Source organism: Salvelinus sp. IW2-2015, linkage group LG4q.2 (assembly GCF_002910315.2).
Source record: "Salvelinus sp. IW2-2015 linkage group LG4q.2, ASM291031v2, whole genome shotgun sequence".
Classification (NCBI taxonomy): Eukaryota; Metazoa; Chordata; class Actinopteri; order Salmoniformes; family Salmonidae; genus Salvelinus; species Salvelinus sp. IW2-2015.
Genome location: NC_036843.1, coordinates 13,401,025 through 13,419,354, shown reverse-complemented (window position 1 = coordinate 13,419,354; position 18,330 = coordinate 13,401,025). Strand labels below are relative to the sequence as shown.

The window sequence follows — 18,330 nt, the reverse complement described above, 5'->3', positions numbered from 1 at the left end:
GATGTAAATACGGTTGGCAGGGTCCGTTCTGTGACGACTGCCTGCCCTACCCAGGCTGTGTCCATGGGACCTGCATCAAGCCCTGGCTGTGCAGCTGTGAGAAGAACTGGGGAGGCTTGCTGTGTGACAAAGGTGAGACATTAGAGCAGACCAGACCTGGCCCACTGTACTATTAACACATCCTCTACAGCGACCTCTGACCTCCCTGTAGTGTCACACAACACAAGGTCACCTCTGAGTTCCCCTCAGCATCAGGTGGTCAACAGAGGTCACTGAAGAGTGACTGCTAGAAACAGGAGATCACTTCAGAGTAACAAGACGGAGAGGTGGATGGAGAGGCTACATTTAGCAATGTGTAACAGTGTGCTTTCATGTCTGATCCTATGAAGTCGTGTGATGACAAATTATTTAATCTGTAACATATAATTTACCATCCTAATACTTTAGATGTGTTCATATGAGACCATTAAATTGTGCAAGTGTAATCATTCCTGTATGATTCTCTCCAGATTTGAACTACTGTGGGACGAACAAGCCTTGTAAGAACGGAGGAACGTGTATGAACTCAGAGCCAGATGAATACAACTGTGCCTGTTCTGACAGCTACTCAGGCAAGAACTGTGAGATAGGTGAGTCAGTCAACATATTCAATTCTGTTTGTGCCAATGAGCACGGTTACATGCACACAATAATACGATTATTGTGGATAGTCAGATTAATATAATAGTTAATTTAAAATGTTCACATGCTTTGCAAGAAGAACAATTTCCCTAATAATTCTGTTTTCATGGACACATCTGAAATCAGGCTACTGATGGGACTTTAGATAAATTGCAAAAATCGCCAATAAAAATAAATATTCTACCACAGTGTTATTTTTGCGAAACATTTTTGATTCTGAGTTCGGACCAATAAAGTTTGTATGTGAATACTTTTTCTATGATGCATACTTTCAGTTTTTCCGAACTCACTTCACTTGTAATAAGAGGGAGGCTCGCTCGGATGGTGCTAGCACATATGCAGATCAAACACACAGCTGGAACGCTGATTAAGGTTTTCTAATAATTTGAAACATTGCTCTGAAAACCAGGTGTTTTAATCGGCGTATGCTTACTTTGATTTTGACCTTACGCCGATCAAGATAAGCAGAGTGAGGTGTTTACATGACTATTTCCATACTCGGCCTACTGCCACAAGTGGTAGTGTGCATGTAAACGTACCCAATGTTTAATAGTTGATCTTTTGCGTGTGTATTTTTTGTTGTGCTATTTATGTAATCCGTCACTCTGACTCGTGGCACATTTCTCTTCCCATGTCTATCCTGTTATCTTCAGTGGAACATGCATGTGTGTCCAACCCCTGTGCCAACGGGGGCACCTGCCACGAGGTACCGTCTGGGTTTGAGTGCCACTGTCCTGCAGGCTGGTCAGGGCCCACCTGCGCTAAAGGTGAGTGAGTTACGATCTTGCCCCTCCCAAGGTGTGTGTGTGCCCCCATGTTTTTACAAAGCTGAACCCTTACATCATTGTGTGTGTGTTCCAGACATGGACGAGTGTGCGTCTAACCCCTGTGCTCAGGGTGGGACCTGCATCGACATGGAAAACGGATTTGAGTGCCTCTGCCCCCCACAGTGGGCTGGGAAGACCTGCCAGATAGGTAAACCTGGGAAGGAGAGGTGGCGGGGGGGTCTGTAGTTTATAATTCACACTAGAGAATTCTGAGGGCACAGTCTCTGCCTGGGAAAGTGGTGCAAAGCATGTCCAAATGGCTAAAGATGAATATTATGTCCTGGGGAGCATAACTTGAGACTATTTGCATGCTAAATTAAATTGTGTTTGATTTGAATTGAATGTGATGTGATGTGACTTGAAGTGTTATTGAATCTCACCGTGTTCGATCTTATGCCAGGAATCTCCGTGCTCGTCCAGTATCTGGTTGTTTGTGTCTCTCACCCTGTTGAGCCAGTCCTATTACTATGGTGTGGATACTAATTTAAAATGGATGCATGCATGTCCATGGAGAAAGCTGGATATTATGTGCAACCTGAGCCAGGTTTCTTGAGTAAAACTATAAATAACACCTAGCCTGGCAACTGCTAACCTTGGGGCCTGATATAGCCTGACAGTGGGTTATCTTTGGCTATAGACTGGGATAAAAGGGCCTCACCCCAACACCACTATTTAGCTCCCTGGAGTAGCAAAGGAAAGGGAACACTTTATAACCTGTAAACATGCTCAGGGAGGAACCCAAGCTCCGGGTCTTGTGTTACGTGGTCCGCTATTCTCAGTGCGCAGGTGGTTCCCCTTTCAGTGAGCGGGCGGTACCTGAGAGAGGGGTGTCGGGTGTCCGCAGCACAACAGGTGCTCCTCACCTCTGGGGAAAAGCGGTTGTGTTCTGGTCTGTCCAGGGAGAGGGTGTTAGTGACAATTGCCTTGTGAACTGACCACTGGGAAAGCTCTGGACTCTGTCAGATAATAGATCAGTTCAGAAATAGGGTAGGCAACTGAAATAAATGTTTAGGGTAGGAGGCAGAGCCAGCTAAATAGATGGCAAAAAAATGCAATTTAATTTAATAGTTGAGAAAGACAGGTTTATGGTTAGAATTCTTATCAGGGGCTTTAGTTTCTGTGTAGCCTTGAACTGTAGAGATCTGCTTGGTGGTGGGGCTTGGAGGCTGGTTCTTAGATCTCTCTCTTTCTCTCTCATCTCTCTGTTTGCACTCCGCAGACGCGAATGAGTGTATGGGGAACCCATGCCTCAATGCTTACTCTTGCAAAAACTTGATCGGTGGATATCACTGTGCCTGCTTTCGAGGATGGGCCGGCCAGAACTGTGACATCAGTCAGTATCCGTTAATCATTTGTCTCTGTCCCCTTTGCCTGCAGCTAGCTCTGACACTTACCTGGGCCCCTGGCCTACTGTTCTGTTCCTATCTCAGGCTTTCTGCTTTATTATGGCCTACAAATACTTATCTAGATCCATGGATAGTGTTTTTACATTACTATGAGAAGCACATCCTGTAGATATCGTTGACGGTTTTGTAGTTGACCTCACTGGCTTTCACGGCATGCACTAACCAACAGCATCATGTCTTCCTGCACCTTGAGAAAAATCTTATTTTGAGTTTCTTTGAAGCATTAAGCATTAACCAAGTTGCACATTCTATGTTTTGTTTGTGTATCACATGCATGCCACACCTGCATGTTCCCCTGTCCTATCTGTAGATCTGTATTAGTAAGTTCTCTCTTTTACACTCTGCAGATGTCAACAGCTGCCATGGACTGTGTCAGAATGGAGCGACTTGCAAGGTAGGAAATTGTATTCAATAAGGCAATCTAGCCACCATGTTTGATTCCCTCCTTTCATATTATATGGTTAGCATTATTCTGGGTATAGGAGCCTCTGAGTGACAACTTTTTCCCTTACGCTTCGTACAGGAGTGGCGAAGAGGCTACGTGTGTGCCTGCTCACCGGGGTTTGTGGGCCGGCACTGTGAGGTCCAGAGGAACAGCTGTGCCAGCGGCCCATGTAGAAACGGGGGCAGGTGCCACACCCTGCTGGACGGCTTCATGTGTGAGTGCCCACATGGGTACACTGGCACTACCTGTGAGGTGAGCTATGGTTCAGTCCAGACCTTTGACAAATCTGATCTTGTCTTTTATACATAACAATTATCTATTTATCCATCCATTCATCCACTCATCTTTCCATCTGTTCATTCGTAGGTGCAGAGTAACCCGTGCAGCCCTAACCCGTGCCAGAACAAGGCCCAGTGCCACAGTCTGATGGAAGACTTCTACTGTGCCTGTCCTGATGACTATGAGGGCAAGACCTGCTCCGAGCTCAAGGACCACTGCAAGACCAATCCCTGTGAAGGTACAAACCAATCTATAAACCTATTGATGTCATCTCTACTCAAATAATTCAAACCCCTGAAAAAGTACTAACCAGGCAGTTATCTTTCTAGCCTAAACTGAAACCTGATCTTAAGCTGCTTAGTCCTCAGGTCAACCTCAAGATCAACCCTCATTTCAACCCAATCCTCTCAGGTCTATCTCACCAACAGTATCTTGTTGTTCCTTCTGTTTTGATCCCAGTGATTGACAGTTGTACTGTCGCTGTGGCCACCAACAACACACAGGAAGGGGTGTGGTACATCTCGTCCAATGTGTGCGGCCCCTACGGACGCTGCATCAGCCAACCTGCTGGGAACTTCACCTGCTCCTGTGAACTGGGCTTCACTGGAACATACTGTCACGAGAGTGAGTAGACACACACACCATCATCATCACACATCATTAACTTTATCATCATAATCATCACCATCATCATACCATGAGACTAAACATTCCATTCCTTACTGTAGCACACCACTGATTTCCTCAGTCTCATCATTGTCTTCCTCATCATCCCCATCCTCATTCATGGTCTCTCCCCTCTTCCTCTCAGATGTAAACGACTGTGTGTCGTCTCCCTGTAAGAACGGAGGAACTTGCATCGACGGGATCAGCTCTTTCCAGTGCTTTTGCCCTGACGGCTGGGAGGGCACGCTGTGTGTCATAGGTATGTGTGTGTGTGTCCCAGGGTGGTTTTACTCTATCTCTCCATGGTGTGTGTGTGTTTCTCTAACTGATCCGTGGTGTGGTGTTCCAGATGTGAATGAGTGCAGTAGGAGCCCCTGTAAGAACGGAGGTCGCTGTGTGGACCTGGTCAATGACTTCTACTGTCAATGCCAGGACAACTGGAAAGGCAAGACCTGCCACTCACGTGAGAGCCAGTGTGACTCCAGTACCTGCAGTAATGGGGGGACGTGCTTTGACCACGGGGACACCTTCCACTGTACCTGTCTGTCAGGGTGGGGCGGCAGCACCTGTAACACAGGTAAGAATCTATTATTGCTTGGTTTTAGCTATGTCATTCAAGGGAAAGTCCAATAGATCTCTGGTCCATATACGCTCCATAGGTGTAATTTTGTTGTTGTTGCAGAAACATGAATATAGGTTCTAAACTCATCCTATTTGATTTCTCTTGTCAGGCAAGAACAGCACGTGTGACTCTAACCCATGTGAGAACAGAGGAACCTGTGTCGGAGGAGGTGATGCCTACACCTGCATCTGCAAGGATGGCTGGGAGGGGCCCACATGTGCTCAGAGTAAAGCACAATTTACTGAATTATTTTCAGGTTATAATCATAAACTAAAACATATGTCAGATTTTTATTCTGTCATCCCCTCCTTTCACAGATACTAATGACTGCAACCCTACCCCCTGGTAAGTTGAACATATTGAATAAACCAAAATTTTAATGTCTTATAAGGCTATCCCATCTCTTCACAGACCCACACGCACCGATATCAGAGCATCATCTCTCAGTGTTCTGGTTTCAAAACAGGAACAAATGACTCCCACACACCGCTCATCTCGCAAATATAATTTAACGCTTAGAGATTTCCTGTTAAAGTTTGTTCCGTGGAGGTGTATGTGTGAAAGGGGAAGTGTGTGTATCCCTGACTCCTCTACAGAACAGTGCAGAGCCTGACAGCTGGGTATTCCAGGGTCCATTTGATCAGAGGGACTGAGTGGACAAAGGCTCCTGTCACCACAATGACTCACCCAATTCTTCACTACTTACCCCTGAGCATGGGGTGGTGTAGGCAATTGGGGCTGGGGAGCAGCATATAGGGCCAGCACAGTATGGGGTCATTTTGGGATTTGCATCTGAAGTCTGGACATTGATATGGGATCAGCGTTAGTGACCACAGTCTCTGTCTCTAGTCTCCTACCTTGGGATTCTGCTGCTGGGATCTAGACCTGAGATTGTGAAGGCTTTTTTGTCGTTGTAGTCTGAGTCTTCAGCCTTTTGTATGCTGCTGCACGTGTGCCAATGGTATGGGCTGATGTATTGATGTGTGGTTCTGTTTCCTTCCTCCAGCTATAACAGTGGTGTCTGTGTGGATGGTGTGAACTGGTTCCGCTGTGAGTGTGCCGCGGGATTCGCCGGACCAGACTGCCGGATCAGTGAGTCCCTGGGAACCAGAGGGGTGTGGTGGGGTCAGATTGGAGGGTTCATGGGTGAAAGGTGACGGGGGAATTTTGAGCTGATTGTTTGTGAGGGACAGATTAGGAAGCCTATCTTAACCTCCAACCTCTCTTGTGAGGACAGGTTAGCTGTATTCTGCAAACAGGTCAGTTCAGTCTGACATTCTCAGACACAATCCTCTTTCCTTTTCCCCTTTTCAGAGAGGGTCTATTTTTCACGTGGGGATGCCAGACATGAGAACCAACCAGCCCCTACCCTGTTGTGAGGATATTATAGCTAGGTGCCTTGCAGTAGACTAGAGATATGTGTGTAGTAATGGTCTCATTTCCCCATCAGACATAGATGAGTGCCAGACGTCTCCCTGTGCCTATGGTTCTACCTGTGTGGATGAGATCAACAGCTTCCGATGTGTGTGTCCCCTGGGCTGGGCTGGGCCTCGCTGCCAAGAGTGTGAGTACACTGCAGCTATAGAGAAAATGTCTTTATTATTGTATCCATGGAGTAGGGGAACTTTCTTCTATTGAACCCATGTGTGGTAGGAAGAGTTTCTAAGGACTGAGCCTGATATTGCCTTAGTCCTAAACCTGCTCCTCTCTCTCCCCTCTGCAGTCATAGGGATCGGGAAGGCCTGTCGTTACTCCGGCCTGCAGTTCCCTCATGGCAGTCGATGGGAGGAGGAGTGTAATACCTGCCAGTGTGTCAACGGCAGTGTGCGCTGTTCTAAGGTGAGACTTGCATGGTTTTGTTACACACAGTGAAGGTGTGTGTGTGAGCTGCCTTTCTGACCTATGTTTGTGTGTGTGTATAGGTGCTGTGTGGCCGACGGCCCTGTCTGCTCCATAGAGTTGCTTCTGGTCCAGACAGCATTGCCCCCTGTCCTAGAGGACAGGAGTGTGTAGAGCACAAATTCCTCACCTGCTTCGCCCCGCCATGCCACCAGTGGGGCGTGTGTTCTACCCCTGACCCCCCACCGCCCCTCCACACTCAGTGTGAACCCAACTGTGGTTATTTGGACAACAGCTGTGCCCGCATCACACTCATCTTCAATAGAGACAAAGTTCCACAGGTGAGTGCACGACATCATTACCTGACTAACATTAAATAAGATATTTCATTAAAAAAAATATACGATTCTACGATTATTGACTTAGTTTTACTAGACCTGAAACTCCTACCACATCCTCTGCCAGAGAATTAAAGTGAATGGAGTGTGTGTGTGTGTGTGCTGATCAAAGGGTACCATTGTGGAGAACATCTGTTTGGAGCTGAGGTACCTTCCCATCACCCAGACCCTGGCTAAGGAACGTACGCTCCTCATTCTCTGTGACCTGTCCTACTCCAACAGTGATGCCGTGGAGGTTGTCATGGTGAGTGCCTCCACCCCCCCCACCACTCCGACCTCACCTCAGCCCCCCACCTCAAGACTATGAACTGTTGCCATCTGCCAATGATCCCCTCCTCACCTCTAACTGTCACCCGCCAGAACAGGCACTCTCTCCTCTCTTTCAGTTAGCCACGAGTGCCTCGCCCCATTTTGTTCTCTCTTTCACTTTATTAAATCACATACTTAATTTGTCATTATAAATGGGTTCCAGAGTACACTTGTAAAATTGGAAGTTTTTATTTTCCTCTTTGTAAGTGTGGAGAGCCTTTTGAAGCACGACACCCTTCGCCTGAACATCTGGATGACATTTAGCTTTACTTTGGAACACCTTACTGTTTCTCTCTCGGACGGGTGTGGCCACCCAGGCTCTCCTCTCCAGTAAGATACGGGAAATCAGGCGCTACAGGGCACTAAGCCCTTAATGGAGGGTGTCTGATGTCCTCATAGGTTAGTACTGAGTTTAATAATTAAACTCCATAGACCCTCTAAAGGCTTACAGTGATGTTAGTTGTGCTTTGTTAGACCATTATGGAATAGTCTTAACTCAACATGATCGTGAGGTCGTATTATTTTAACCTAATATGAGTTTGGCAGAGTAGTCCCATCCAGCTCACTCTATGTATCAGTACAGAGGTTTTATGAAGACCCAGAAACGGTGTGTTCTCACTAAGAGGCCACAAATCAAATCAAAGTTTATTTGTCACGTGCGCCGAATACAACAAGTTACACCTTACAGTGAAATGCTTACTTACAGGCTCTAACCAATAGTGCAAAAAAGGTATTAGGTGAACAATAGGTAAGTAAAAGAAATAAAAAGACAGTGAAAAATAACAGGAGCGAGGCTATAAAAGTAGCGAGGCTACATACAGACACCGGTTAGTCAGGCTGATTGAGGTAGTATATACATGTAGATATGGTTAAAGTGACTATGCATATATGATCAACAGAGAGTAGCAGCAGCGTAAAAGAGCGGTTGGGGGGGGGGGGGGCACACAATGAAAATAGTCCGGGTAGCCATTTGATTACCTGTTCAGGAGTCTTATGGCTTGGGGGTAAAAACTGTTGAGAAGCCATTTTGTCCTAGACTTTTCATTCCGGTACCACTTGCCATGTGGTAGTAGAGGAACAGTCTATGACTGGGGTGGCTGGGTCTTTGACAATTTTTAGAGCCTTCCTGTGACACCGCCTGGTTAGAGGTCCTGGATGGCAGGCAGCTTAGCCCCAGTAATGTACTGGGCCGTACGCACTACCCTCTGTAGTGCCTTGCGGTCGGAGGCCGAGCAATTGCCGTACCAGGCAGTGATGCAACCAGTCAGGATGCTCTCGATGTTGCAGCTGTAGAACCTTTTGAGGATCTCAGGACCCATGCCAAATCTTTTTAGTTTCCTGAGGGGGAATAGGCTTTGTCGTGCCCTCTTCACGACTGTCTTGGTGTGTTTGACCATTCTAGTTTGTTGTTGATGTGGACACCAAAGAACTTGAAGCTCTCAACCTGCTCCACCGCAGCCCCGTCGATGAGAATGGGGGCGTGCTCTGTCCTCTTGGTTACATTGGGGGCATGCCCTGTCCTCTTGGTTACGTTGAGGGATAGGTTGTTATTCTGGCACCACCCAGCCAGGTCTCTGACCTCCTCCCTATAGGCCGTCTCGTCGTTGTCGGTGATTAGGCATACCACTGTTGTGTCGTCTGCAAACTTAATGATGGTGTTGGAGTCGTGCTTGGCCATGCAGTCATGGGTGAACAGGGAGTACAGGAGGGACTGAGCAACCCCTGGGGAGCTCCAGTGTTGGGATCAGCATGGCAGATGTGTTGCTACCTACCCTCACCACCTGGGGCAGCCCGTCAAGAAGTCCAGGATCCAGTTGCAGAGGGAGGTGTTTACTCCCAGGATCCTTAGCTTAGTGATGAGCTTTGAGGGTACTATGGTGTTGAACGCTGAGCTGTAGTCAATGAATAGCATTCTCACATAAGTGTTCCTTTTGTCCAGGTGGAAAGGGCAGTGTGGAGTTCAATAGAGATTGCATCATCTGTGGATCTGTTGGGCGGTATGCAAATTGGAGTGGGTCTAGGGTTTCTGGGATAATGGGGTTGATGTGAGCCATGACCAGCCTTTCAAAGCACTTCATGGTATGGACGTGAGTGCTACGGGTCTGTAGTCATTTAGGCAGGTTGCCTTTGTGTTCTTGGGCACAGACTGGAACATGGTTGTCTGCTTGAAACATGTTGGTATTACAGACTCAATCAGGGACATGTTGAAAATGTCAGTGAAGACACCTGCCAGTTGTCAGCACATGCCCTGAGCACACGTCCTGGAATCCGTCTGGCCCCGCAGCCTTGTGTATGTTGACCTGTTTGAAGGTCTTACTCACGTCGGCTACGGAGAGCGTGATCACACAGTCATCCGGAACAGCTTATGCTCTCATGCATGCCTCAGTGTTGCTTGCCTCGAAGCGAGTATAGAAGTGATTTAGCTCGTCTGGTAGGCTCGTGTCACTGGGCAGCTCGCGGCTGTGCTTCCCTTTGTAGTCTAATAGTTTGCAAGCCCTGCCACATAAGACGAGCGTCGGAGCCGGTGTAGTATGATTCAATCTTAGCGCTGTATTGATGCTTTGCCTGTTTGATGGATCGTTGCAGGGCATAGCGGGATTTCTTGTAAGCTTCCGGGTTAGAGTCTCGCTCCTTGAAAGCGGCAGCTCTACCCTTTAGCTCAGTGCAAATGTTGCCTGTAATCCACGGCTTCTGGTTGGGGTATGTATGTACAGTCACTGTGGGGACAACGTCCTCGATGCACTTAATTGATGAAGCCAGTGACTGATGTGGTGTACTCCTCAATGCCATCGGAAGAATCTCGGAACATGTTCCAGTCTGTGATAGCAAAACAGTCCTGTAGTTTAGCATCTGCTTCATCTGACCACTTTTTTATAGACCGAGTCACTGGTGCTTCCTGCTTTCATTTTTGCTTGTAAGCATGAATCAGGAGGATAGAGTTGTGGTCGGATTTACCAAATGGAGGGCGAGGGAGAGCTTTGTACGCATCTCTGTGTGGAGTACAGGTGATCTAGAATTTTTTTCCCCTCTGGTTGCACATTTAACATGTTGATAGAAATTTGGTAGAACGGATTTAAGTTTCCCTGCATTAAAGTCTCCGGACACTAGGAGCGCTGCCTCTGGGTGAGTGGTTTCCTGTTTGCTTATTTCCTTTTACAGCTGACTGAGTTCTGTCTTAGTGCCAGCATCTGTCTGTGGTGGTAAATAAACAGCCACGAAAAGTATAGCTGAGAACTCTCTAGACAAGTAGTGTGGCCTGCAATTTATCACAATATACTCTACTTCAGGTCAGCAAAATCTCGAGACTTCCTTAGATTTTGTGCAATAGCCGTTTACAAATATGCACAGACCGCCCCCCTCGTCTTACCGGAGTGTGCGTGTGCTGTTCTATCTTGCCGGTGCAGCGTGTATCCCACTAGCTGAATATCCATGTCTTCATTCAGCCACGATTCCGTGAAACATAGGATATTACAGTTTTTGATGTCCCGTTGGTAGGATATTCGTGATCGTACCTCGTCTAATTTATTGTCCACTGATTGCACGTTGGCGAGTAGTATTGACGGTAACGGCAGCTTTCCCACTCGCCTTCTGCGGGTCCTGACGAGGCATCCGGCTCTTTGTCCTCTGTACCTGCGTCGCTTCCTCTTGCAAATAACGGGGATGTCGACCCTGTCGGGTGTTTGGAGAATGTCCTGTGCGTCCTGCTTGTTGTAGAAAAAATCTTAGTCTAATCCCAGGTGAGTGATCGCTGTCCTGATATCCAGAACCTCTTTTTTTGCTGTAATATACAGTTGCAGAAACATTATGTACAAAATAAGTTACAAATAACGCAAAAACCCCCACATAATAGCACAATTGGTTGGGCGCTCGTAAAACTGCTGCCATTTCTTCCAGCACCATTTTGGTTTAGTCCTCTCTGAAGCCTAGAGGCTGTTAGATGTCAGAATGGGGTGAGGGGCCATGTGCCACAGTGTCTGTGTGTGTGTTTGAAGGAGCAGCTGCTTTCCCAGAGAGAAGAAAGAGGAGTCTTGCTGACTGACTGACTCTCTTATCAATCTTCACACTGACTGGCTGGCCTGGGAGCCACAGCTGGCCTGTTCTCCATTGTTCATCCTAATTAAAGTGCACAGCATCCAGCTAATCTCCCTCTGCTCCCCCTGGACTCTCTGGTCCACTTATTAGGCAATTAACTAGACCTGCTTTGTGCTCTACAGGGGCGCATGTGCGAAGTTAGGACTAGGAGTGAATCCCTCACCTATTGTGTTGACTCACCATTTCTCCTACTCTCTCCCTCTCCTCCAGTCTTATGATCAGGATGGTCAGGAGCGGGATGGAGACCGTGATCAGATTCAGGAGGCTTCCAGTGCCATCATCGGTGCCCTGTCCAAACGACACAACAGCACCGTCATGCTGGCCGTGGTGGAGGTCAAAGTGGAGACGCAGGTCATGCCCCAGTCTGTGGGTGAGTGACTGGACTCGACTTGGTTTAACTTTTGCATGTTTTTATACTGCACTTCGATTAGGTAGCATTACAGTACATGATAGTAAAGTATAATTTTATGGTCTTTCTGTCTCCAGACCACCTGGTGCCAGTGCTGTGCGTGGTGTTCAGTGTGCTGTGGATCTTCTGCATTGTGGTGTGTGTGTGGTGGACCCGTAAGAGGAAAAAAGAGCGTGAGAGAGAGTCTACAGTGGAGGACAGCACTGTCAATAACCTTCTGGAGCCGCTGAGGGTCATCTTGCCACAGCACAAAGACAACCTAGACAAAGACATTCAGTACGAATGCAAGAAACTCATGAGCCCTCCAGACCGGACGTGTGACGGGGCTGAGGGAGAGGAGGAAGAGGACGAGCTGAGGGGAGGGATGGAGCTAGACAAGTGCTCCACACAAAAGTGCTCATTGGCAGGAGTGCAGGACAGAGTGGGGGTGATCTGTACGATGCGTAGCGCCCCTGTTAAAACCCCCCACTGGACAGTGTACAGTCCCAAAGACAACCGGTGTAAAAACCTCAGCGCTGCCAACTTCAGTGAGGATGTCAAAGATCATTATGTATGAGCACGGCTAGAGGTGGGACTTCTCAAACTAAAGATGATGTCTCTATCTAATAGAAAAAGACAAGCACCAATAGTAAAGATTTAAGACATGTTTTACATTTCATTTGAATTTATTCTCTGTCTGCAACAGAGCCTTCTTACTTAAATCTTTGCAAATTAACATTTCAGTAACAAAAAGAGAGCTTCATTTTTTACTTTCTTTTTTTGGTTTACAAATTGTTGCTCCCTTTAAAAGGAGAGCCCTTTTTTTCACATCGTATCACTGAGAAGATTGTGTATCATGTGACTTTGGCGAGAGCACTGCCCTTGGAGGCAGGCATTGCACTACTACATTACTACTAGTGCATTTAGTCCTTATCTGCCTTAACCCACACTGTGGGCATTTACTTTGTTCTCTTGGTATAATGTCATTTGTATAAGTAAAATTATGTAAAAGTTTATATATATATATATATATACACACACACACTACCGGTCAAAAGTTTCAGAACATCTACTCATTCAAGGGTTTTTCTTTATTTTTACTATTTTCTACATTGTACAATAATAGTGATGACATCAAAACTATGAAATAACACATATGGAATCATGTAGTAAGACAAAAAGTGTTAAACAAATCAAAATATATTTTATATTTGAGATTCTTCAAATAGCCACCCTTTGCCTTGATGACAGCTTTGCACACACTTGACATTCTCTCATCCAGCTTCATGAGGTAGTCACCTGGAATGCATTTCAATTAACAGGTGTGCCTTCTTAAAAGTTAATTTGTGGAATTGAATGCGTTTGAGCCAATCAGTTGTGTTGTGACAAGGTAGGGGGGTATACATAAGATAGCCCTATGGCAAGAACAGCTCAAATAAGCAAAGAGAAACGACAGTCCATCATTACTTTAAGACATGGTCAGTCAACACGGAACATTAAGAACTTTGAACGTTTCTTCAAGTGCATTCGCAAAAACTATCAAGCGCTATGATGAAACTGGCTCTCATGAGGACCGCCACAGGAATGGAAGACCCAGAGTTACCTCTGCTGCAGAGGATAAGTTCATTAGAGTTACCAGCCTCAGGAATTGCAGCCCAAATAAATGCTTCAGAGTTCAAGTAACAGACACATCAACATCAACTGTTCAGAGGAGACTGTGAATCAGGCCTTCATGGTTTAATTGCTGCAAATAAACAACTACTAAATGACACATATAAGAAGAAGAGACTTGCTTGGGCCAAGAAACACGAGCAATGGACATTAGACCGGTGGAAATTTGTCCTTTGGTCTGGAGTCCAAATTGGAGACTTTTGGTTCCAACCGCCTTGTCTATGTGAGACGCGATGTGGGTGAACGGATGATCTCCGCATGTGTATTTCCCACCATAAAGCATGGAGGAGGAGGTGTCATGGTGTGCTTTGCTTGACACTGTCTGTGAATTCAAGGCACACTTTACCAGCATAGCTACCACAGCATTCTGCAGCAATACGCCATCCCATCTGGTTTGGGCTTAGTGGGACTATCATGTGTTTTTCAACAGGACAATGACCCAACACACCTCCAGGCTGTGTACGGACTATTTGACCAGAAGGTGAGTGATGGAGTGCTGCATCAGATGACCTGGCCTCCACAATCCCACGACCTCAACCAAATTAAGATGGTTTGTGATGAGTCGGACCGCAGACTGAAGGAAAAGCAGCCAACAAGTGCTCAGCATATGTGGGAACTACTTCAAGACTGTTGGAAAAGCCTTCCAGGTGAAGCTGGTTGAGAGAATGCTAAGAGTTTGCAACGCTGTCATCAGGGCAAAGGGTGGCTATTTGAAGAATCTCATATATTTTGATTTGTTGAACACTTTTTTGGTTACTACATGATTCCATATGTGTTTCATATTTTGATGTCTTCACTATTATTCTACAATGTAAAAATAACAAAAAGCTCTTGAATGAGTAGGTGTTGTAAAACTTTTGACTGGTAGTGCATATATATAAGACTTTGGAAAGCTATAAGCAGTATAACACCTGACATCAGCATTAGTTTAGAAACATAAACATATTTTCCATGACATGTCAATGCTTCTAAAGACCTTATGTATATCCCTATAACATGCCTTTTGCTCTACCACTTCCTGCAGGCCTATGCTTTATTATTTCACTATTTGCTTTGGTAGAAAGTTCCTTCAGCCCTTCTTTTATTATTTCATCTCATTCAACGAATTGATCCAGAACTTAACAATTCATATAAAAGGGAAAAGATGTCCTTTCACAACTCTTCATATTACCATAAGTGTTTCTTTGAACAATGTATATATGTAAATAAACATGTCTGTGTATATTTGAATTTAGTAACTTAAGTAATCCTTTTTATTATAGTTATTCTAAAGAATAAGGTTGTTTATGTTTTGTTCGTTTTTTATTATGTCATTCCGTTTTATTGGTGTCTGTTGACACAGGCCAGGTTTTATACAGATTTATGGGGTGCCACAATCACAAAAGCATTGACAGAAACAAATTATTCTAAGTGCTTGTTTGTTTTGCTTTCTGATTTGATTATGTTCCAACACTTAAAATTGTCAGTAAGCACAAATGTTAGTTCTAGTTCTAGGCTTGTCCTTGTCTGCTGCTTGATTGGGAGTTTCCCTTGTGAATGCTGGCTCACCATCTCCCACTCACTATGCTACTGTATGTGAACGTTAGAATGTCCTTTTATAACGTAGGGTCAGAGGAGGCTGGTGGGAGGACCTATAGGAGGACGGGCTCATTGTAATGGCTGGATTGGAATTAATGGAACAGTATCAAACATATGGAAACCACGTTTGACTCGGTCCCATTATTCCATTCGAGCCATTACAATGACCCCGTCCTCCTATAGCTCCTCCCACCAACCTCTGGCATCGGGTGTACCAGTGAATGGATGGTTCGTGTTGATCTGATACAGAAGCAGTGCTAGCGTGCTCTTATCATCGTGATTTGGGTCAGAATCAGGAGTAACTAGAATTAAATTCAAGGCCATTAAATTCAAGATCAGAGCAATCCAGTGGTTTAATCTTTGCCTGGGCAGGAGCACTCCGCTACCCAGCCCTACAGTGGTGCATTGGATTTCTGCTTTCAATACTGGTCTAATGAAGGGAACAAGTTTTATTGTTGTTGTTGTGGTTGTTGTCCAGTGTTTGTATTGTATTCTGCACTAAGAAAGAGGAAGATCATCTATTGAGCATTACCTCAGTGGTGGTAGGGAAAATGATTTTTGTTGTTCTTTACAGTTTAATATTGTAATTCTCTGACAAGAATTGTGTTTTAAATTTTTTGATGCAAAAATAATAATTCAAATCATTACCCATATCCAGTCAGCAGAATCCCACTAGCCCCAGAGAATGGGCTGAATGTGCAGAACATTGTAATTATTTTGTACAAAAGAGCAGTTGCGTCTTGGTTTGTTAGTGGAATTTTTGTTTGTTTTTAGAACAATCCAATTATTTATTAAAGTATTTTATACCAATATCTTTGTTTTGTCCTGTTTATAGCATTGGAATTTGAACTTTTCCGTTTTTCAATTTTATCACCATTAGCCTGTCACCGATCTCTCCGGAACTTTCATTACGCACACCTGTCCCCTATTCCCACTGATTAGTATTTGTATATATGTGTCCTTTGGTTTCCATTGGGCTGTCGATTATTGTTACAATGTCCGTTGGTGCGTGTGAGTACCTGTGCTGTGTGTTTTGGGCTTTCGTGCCCTTGTGGATTGCACAGATGATTCCGGGTCTCGTCCCGTGTGTTAATCATCGTGCACGTGTTATTTATTCGAGGTACTCCTCGCTCTTTTTTTGGGGTTTCAACCCTGTGTTTTGTGTACGTGTTTGTTTGGTCTTCGTCCCTGTGCCTTTACACGACATGCCGTCATTTTGGGTGTAATAAAAAACCCTATTACGCATTCCTGCTTCTGTCTCCCGATCCTTCTTGCCAATGTGACAAGCTCTAGCACTGGAAAACAAATTGAAATGTAGTTTACGAAAGTTCAATCAGGAAGGCTGGTCTGAATGGCTTGTCACATTTAATTAATCTAGTAAACACAATATAATTCACATCGCTTGTCTTACCTCATCAGCATTGCAGGCATTTACTGTATATGGTAGTGTTTATAATGTTACCTTGTCAGCATAGCAGGTATTTAAATGGTAGTGCCATAATGTTACCTTGTCAGCATAGGGTCATGTCTCTCCTTTTACTTTACTATTAGCAAGCGTGCGGAATGTCATTCATCTATTAACTTCAGCCTATGAGCATGGCACACTAAGGCAATTCCACCATGCTTGATGATTAACCTATGGGCTCACTCGTGAAATAATCACTTTCCTGGGCAATGGGCATAAATCTAGGGGAGTATTCATATGTCAACTTAAATCTTGTCTCACTTGCTGTTATGCAGCGACAGTCTTCCAACAATTTTCCACCACCACCAACTGAAGGCCCCACCACCAGCTGCCCCACAGAGCAATTTGCCATCAGCATCTGGCTCAGAGGAGTATACGTCAGAGACGATGTCTACCGAAAACTATTCAATAAAAATCCATATTTCATTATGTCTCTTGTCATTCAGTTAAGCCTGTACTCAACTGAATTTGATTTGACGTGTTTTCACTTTATCAATGGAGCTGAATCTGCTGTTTCCATAGGATTCATCTTTCTGTAGCTGATTGGCTATCCATCTACAGACGCCCATTCAGAACCACCAATAAGGTAAGTCCCTTGCATGCAGACTCCCATTCAGAACCACCAATAAGGTAAGTCCCCTGCATGCAGACTCCCATTCAGAACCACCAATAAGGTAAGTTCCCTGCATGCAGACTCCCATTCAGAACCACCAATAAGGTAAGTTCCCTGCATGCAGACTCCCATTCAGAACCACCAATAAGGTAAGTCCCTTGCGTGCATTCATCTGCCCTAATGCTTTACATTAGTAACATATAAACTACATGATGGCAGTAATGCAGCTGCATAGGGACTCTGCAATGCTCCATGGTTTGATATGTTCTGTGATCGTTAACCCATCAGTCATCTGGGAAGGATGGGAAACATGTCTGGAATCCAGGATCAGATATCAGTTAAGTCACATGTGTGTACAGCACAGGATCACTTACCTACTTGGTAGTACGATAAAGGAGAGAGGAGAGGGGGGAGGAGAGAAGGAGCCAATGGCACCCAGTACAGTATATGTCACTGTACAGTATGTGTTCCTAGCATTCATTATGTAAGTCAACACCAGATTCCACGAGTTACTGGCTACGGTCAAGGGTATCTGTCCAAGACAGGTTACCCTCATCCGTTCCACATAGTATCACACCGTTTTAGCTGTGATTGCAACCCCAAGAATGGCACTGAAGGAGATGTCTGCCGTTTTACGATCCCGTAACCAATTGTGCTATTGTGTATGTTTTTTTGCATTATTTGTAACTTATTTTGTACATAATGTTTCTGCCACCGTGTCTTATAACCATAAAGCTATTCTAGATATCAGGACAGCGATTACTTACCCCGTACTGGAGGAATACTTTTTCTTCAATGAGTCGGACAGGAAGGATTTACTTCAGATGCCCGACAAGGCCCTCATCCCAGTAATTCGACAAGGCCCTCATCCCAGTAATTCGAGGTATCGGGGACGAAGGTCCGGGTGCCTTGAAAGGATCCGTCGCCGAGAGGGTCATCTACCTTTACTATCGGTCCTATTAGCCAACGTACAATCAATCGATAATAAAATAGACGCACTACGATAACGTATATCCTACCAACGGGACATCAAAAACTGTAATATCTTATG

At 45.2% G+C, this 18,330-nt stretch overlaps 1 protein-coding gene across 2 annotated transcripts in view; it reads left to right on the top strand.

Moving 5' to 3' along the window:
* The window catches only part of LOC111963349 (protein jagged-2), a 37,808-nt gene extending 21,797 nt beyond the window's left edge, over nt 1-16,011 (top strand). The window contains exons 6-25 of one of the 2 annotated variants that reach the window (XM_023986718.2): nt 2-132; nt 510-629; nt 1,335-1,448; nt 1,543-1,656; nt 2,728-2,841; nt 3,262-3,308; nt 3,438-3,611; nt 3,726-3,876; nt 4,098-4,262; nt 4,450-4,563; nt 4,654-4,881; nt 5,036-5,152; nt 5,244-5,271; nt 5,933-6,018; nt 6,377-6,490; nt 6,650-6,765; nt 6,849-7,106; nt 7,276-7,407; nt 11,775-11,934; nt 12,051-16,011. In XM_023986718.2, coding sequence (XP_023842486.1) covers nt 2-132; nt 510-629; nt 1,335-1,448; nt 1,543-1,656; nt 2,728-2,841; nt 3,262-3,308; nt 3,438-3,611; nt 3,726-3,876; nt 4,098-4,262; nt 4,450-4,563; nt 4,654-4,881; nt 5,036-5,152; nt 5,244-5,271; nt 5,933-6,018; nt 6,377-6,490; nt 6,650-6,765; nt 6,849-7,106; nt 7,276-7,407; nt 11,775-11,934; nt 12,051-12,529 — 2,962 coding nt within the window. In that variant the 3' untranslated portion in view covers nt 12,530-16,011. The remainder of the gene's footprint in view (nt 1; nt 133-509; nt 630-1,334; nt 1,449-1,542; nt 1,657-2,727; nt 2,842-3,261; nt 3,309-3,437; nt 3,612-3,725; nt 3,877-4,097; nt 4,263-4,449; nt 4,564-4,653; nt 4,882-5,035; nt 5,153-5,243; nt 5,272-5,932; nt 6,019-6,376; nt 6,491-6,649; nt 6,766-6,848; nt 7,107-7,275; nt 7,408-11,774; nt 11,935-12,050) is intronic. The other variant, XM_023986719.2, reaches the window with a different exon arrangement.
* Nucleotides 16,012-18,330: the final 2,319 nt, after the last annotated feature.